Source organism: Nanorana parkeri, unplaced genomic scaffold, assembly GCF_000935625.1.
Source record: "Nanorana parkeri isolate BGI_ZX_2015 unplaced genomic scaffold, ASM93562v1 scaffold3445, whole genome shotgun sequence".
In the NCBI taxonomy this organism is placed as follows: Eukaryota; Metazoa; Chordata; class Amphibia; order Anura; family Dicroglossidae; genus Nanorana; species Nanorana parkeri.
The window spans coordinates 40,715-45,019 of NW_017309713.1; the positions used below are offsets into that span (position 1 = coordinate 40,715).

Sequence of the window (4,305 nt, forward strand, 5' to 3'; positions counted from 1 at the left end):
CATTTTCGGCTGACCGAAGGCAGCCGATGTACAGCGGATTACAGCCGTACTCAGCCGGAGTAAATAGCTGAACGTCGTTCGGCTCACTTCACTTCGGCTCAGGTATTCACTGAATAACCCCCTTAGTGTAAGCCCTCAGGGGCAGGGCCCTCCTTACCATCTGGTCTTGAATTGTATTGTGATTGTAACGTCTTCCCTATATTGTACAGCGCTGCGCACACTGTTGGTGCCATATAAATCCTGTATAATAATAATAATAATAATGTACAAATTGACTTTATGAATATCTCTTGCATGGTGCAGTTCTGATAAACGGCCACAAGATGGCAGTAGAGCTCCATGAATACTTTGCTGTCCTGCACTGAGACATTGTAACAAATTTGGCAGCATAATTTTTGGGGGATGAAATATAACTTTGTCTCCAAAATTCAACGGCCAGGTGCAGCTGTCGGCATTTCTAAAGAGCTCATTGTAGAGCAAATACAGTACAAGTGTCATTCCAAACATCGAGATTGGCCCCAGGTCCCGCAGTGTCTCTGTCTGCAGATGTTTTTGGGGCACATGCACACAGATGTACTGCAGCAAATTACAAGGATTATTCTACGCAGGTGGAAGAGTTTAGAATCTTTTAGGGCATAATGGAGGATACGGTGCCCAACAAACGGCCCGTAGGTTGTGTGCGGCCCACCAGCATTTAGTGTGCGGCCCCCTGGGCCGCATATGTTTTACCCCAAAAACACATTTTTGAAAATGGATCTATTGTGCTGCTTGCTGGACATATTAGGGGCCGCCCTTGAGGTGCCTTATGTTGTCCAGCACTGGTATAACAATATAATATAGAAGAGAAATAGGCAGAGATACTTACCTTATCTCTCACACAGACGGCAGCCAGTGCTGTCCAATGCTGGGGGATGTGGACGGGTCCTGGACATCCCCACATATAATATATACAGGGCTTGAAAAATCCACTTGTCCACTCGTCTGTGACGAGAGGACGGTGGAGCCCGACGAGCGGCTTCCCGGCCGGCCGTTGTAATTACACGGCCGGCCGGGAGCTTTACAATCAAGCGATCGAGCGTCTCTAGAGACAGCTGTCACTGCCGTTGCCGGTCCCGAGATCCGATGCGGCCATTGTCACAGGTCGGCTAGAACTATGAGCTGAGTGAAAATCACCCCCCCTCACCCCCTCCCCCTCATAGTTCTCCTTTAATGATCAAAAACATCTTTTTTTTAAGCCGCTTGCTGCAACCAAAACTGTATGTTCTACAAAGTTGTAGGGCCTCTGCAGAAAAATAAGAGTTCATTCCACAGATGTCAATGCAAACAAAGCTGAAGGGTCCTCGGCATTCACAACAGTGGATGAGAATCTTGCCTTTTCCGGGAGAAAGCATGCCGTGTTGACTGCCGAGATTGCCTTTTCCTTTCTCGGAGAATCTCAGAGTAAGGGCCAAGCGAAGACATTATGCCCCTTCTCATTGTAGCACTTCGCTGCCAGTCGGGGTCCATCTCCGAGAGCTCATCAGCGAGGGTTTCCATGACCGAGAGGATACGCTGCAGATCTTTGGTTCTCATAGACTGTAGAGGAACGTCTGCCACTTCATCTTTTTCCTCCTCATTCTGCTTGCTTAGTTCTTTAGCTAAATCTTCCAAGTCTTCATTGGAAAGCTGCTGCTCATGGCTATCCAATAGCTCTGTGACATCATCAGTGGTCATTTCACTAAACCCAGCTTCTTGTGCCAGCCTACGTACATCTTCCACAATGTTCTCCAACGGCTCCACACTCAAGTCGTGTGCAGATTCTGGTAAAAGTTTGCGCCACACTCTGTTTAAACAGTTGGCTGTGACTTCCTCCCAAGCTCCGTTAATGTTATTGACGCCTTTCAGAACGTTGAAGGAACGCCAGTAATCTTTCATGGTTATGCCTGATCTGTCCAAAACCTTCACCATTTCCGAGAAGGTTTGGCGGAGGTAATAAGCTTTGAATGTTGCTATAACCCCTTGGTCCATAGGCTGCAGAAGTGATGTGGTGTTTGGTGGCATGTAAACAATTTGGACACCCAGAGGTGTTCTAACTGCATCAAAGTTTCCAGGATGGCCGGGGGCATTTCCTAACAGAAGAAGAGCTTTGGGTGGCAACTTGTTTCTTTCACAAAAACGAAGCACAGTGGGGCAAAAATAATTTCCGTACCAATCTAAAAAAATTTCTTGCGTCACCCAAGCCTTCTTGTTCCACTTCCAATAGACTGGCAGCATGTCTTTGTTAAGGCCCTTGAGAGCACGGGGCGTTTGGGAATGGTACACCAACATTGGCTTTAATTTTAAAGTGCCAGAGACATTTGCTCCCAGCAGAAGAGTTAGCCTATCTTTGGAGGGCTTGAAGCCTGGTGCAGATTGCTCTTCTTGGGCGATCAAGATTCTTGATGGCAATTTCTTCCAATAAAGTCCCGTTTCATCAACATTAAAAATGAGATCTGAGGGATAATGACCTTCCCGTACGACAGCCTGAAATTCTGCAGGAAATGCTGCGGCAGCCTCGGCATCTGCACTCGCTGCCTCCCCAGTCACTTTCACGCTGGGGCACTTGGTTCGACTTTTAAATCGCATGAACCATCCTTTACTAGCTAAAAATGTCTCGTCCCCACCTTCTTTTTTCTTCAGATCTTCAAAAATTGACTTTGCCTTTTCGGTAATAACAGCTTGAGTCGTCGGAATGTTCTTTTTATTTAGGTCATGCACCCACAGTGACAATAGCTTCTCCATTTTCTCTAGAAGTTTACTTCTGGAGTATCGTGTCTGGGCCGCACTCACCGGCGTAGCGTGCTGTATGGACGCTTTGATCTTATCTGCGTTTCTTATGATGGTGCTCACAGTTGATGGCGGCAGTTTCATAATTCTGCAAACATTAGACCGCGTTTCACCGTCTTCCATTCTGCGAACGACCTCCATTTTTTTCTCCAGTGTTATAGATCTGCGCTCCTTTTTCGGTACATTTTCACTTGTCACAGTGGTTTTCTTTGGAGGCATGGCAGCTGGTACATAAACTGACCCTACTGTAAGTGTTCCTGTGTTCTGCGCGGTGTGCGGTGAACCTGGAAGTAACCTGCAACACATTTAAAGGAAAAAATAAGGTCACTTAAAAGATTTTTAAAAGTGACATTCTTTTTAAACTCTTTGTGTTTGCTTAACACAGCTTCTTACCTTATCTGTTGTCCTTCATGCACTGCAGCCAGTGACCATTCCTACAGCCTGTGTGGATTTGAGTGCCCTGAAACACATTTAAAGACAAAAAAAACTCACTAAAAATAATTTTTAAAGTGAAATATTTTAAAGAGAGAGAGAGAGAGAGAGCGAGGAGAGGTAGCCACTGAAGAACCTCCATATGTCTAAGTGTACCCCTGTGCCACTAGCCGCATCTATATGTGCCCCTGTATCTCCAAATGTACCCTTGTGCCCCTAGCATGGCTCTTTGTGCCTCCATGTCTCCAAATGTACCCCTGTGCTCCTCCGTATCTCCAAATGTACCCCTGTGCTCCTCCGTATCTCCAAATGTACCCCTGTGCTCCTCCGTATCTGTAAATGTACCCCTGTGCTCCTCCGTATCTCCAAATGTACCCCTGTGCTCATCCATATCTCCAAATGAACTTTTGTGTGCCTCCATATCTACAAATGTACCCTTGTGCCCCTAACATGGCTCTATGTGCCTCCATGTCTCCAAATGTACCCCTGTGCTCCCCTGTATCTCCAAATGTACTGCTGTGCTCATCCATATCTCCAAATATACCCCTGTGCTCCTCAGTATCTCCAAATGTACCCCTGTGCTCCTCAGTATCTCAAAATGTACCCCTGTGCTCCTCAGTATCTCCAAATGTACTCCTGTGCTCATCCATATCTTCAAATGAACTTTTGTGTGCCTCCATATCTACAAATGTACCCCTGTGCCCCTAGCATGGCTCTATGTGCCTCCATATCTCCAAATTAACTTCTGTGCTCCTCCTTATCTACAAGTGTACCCCAGTGCTCCACCGTATCGCCAAAGTATTATTATACAAGATTTATATAGTTTGCGCAGCGCTTTACAATATAGGGCAGACATTATAATTACAATACTATTCAAGACAAGGTGGTAAGGAGGGCCCTGCACCTGAGGGCTTTCAATCTAAAGGGGAGGGGCCAGTGATACATGAGGAGGGAGCTGTGTGGGGATGAATTGTTTGAAAACGTGATGGTTGAGCGGTCAGTTTGAGGTGGGATCGGCTTCCCTGAAGAGATGAGTCTTTAGTGATCGCCGAAAGGCAGTCAGAGTGG

The 4,305-nt window shown here is 46.4% G+C and overlaps 1 protein-coding gene across 1 annotated transcript; it reads right to left on the minus strand.

The window, feature by feature from the left end:
- Positions 1-1,347: 1,347 nt before the first annotated feature.
- On the minus strand, positions 1,348-3,024 carry LOC108803149 (tigger transposable element-derived protein 1-like). Its single transcript, XM_018574987.1, has one exon. It carries the CDS (start codon positions 3,022-3,024, stop codon positions 1,348-1,350), a length of 1,677 nt encoding a protein of 558 aa, XP_018430489.1.
- Positions 3,025-4,305: the final 1,281 nt, after the last annotated feature.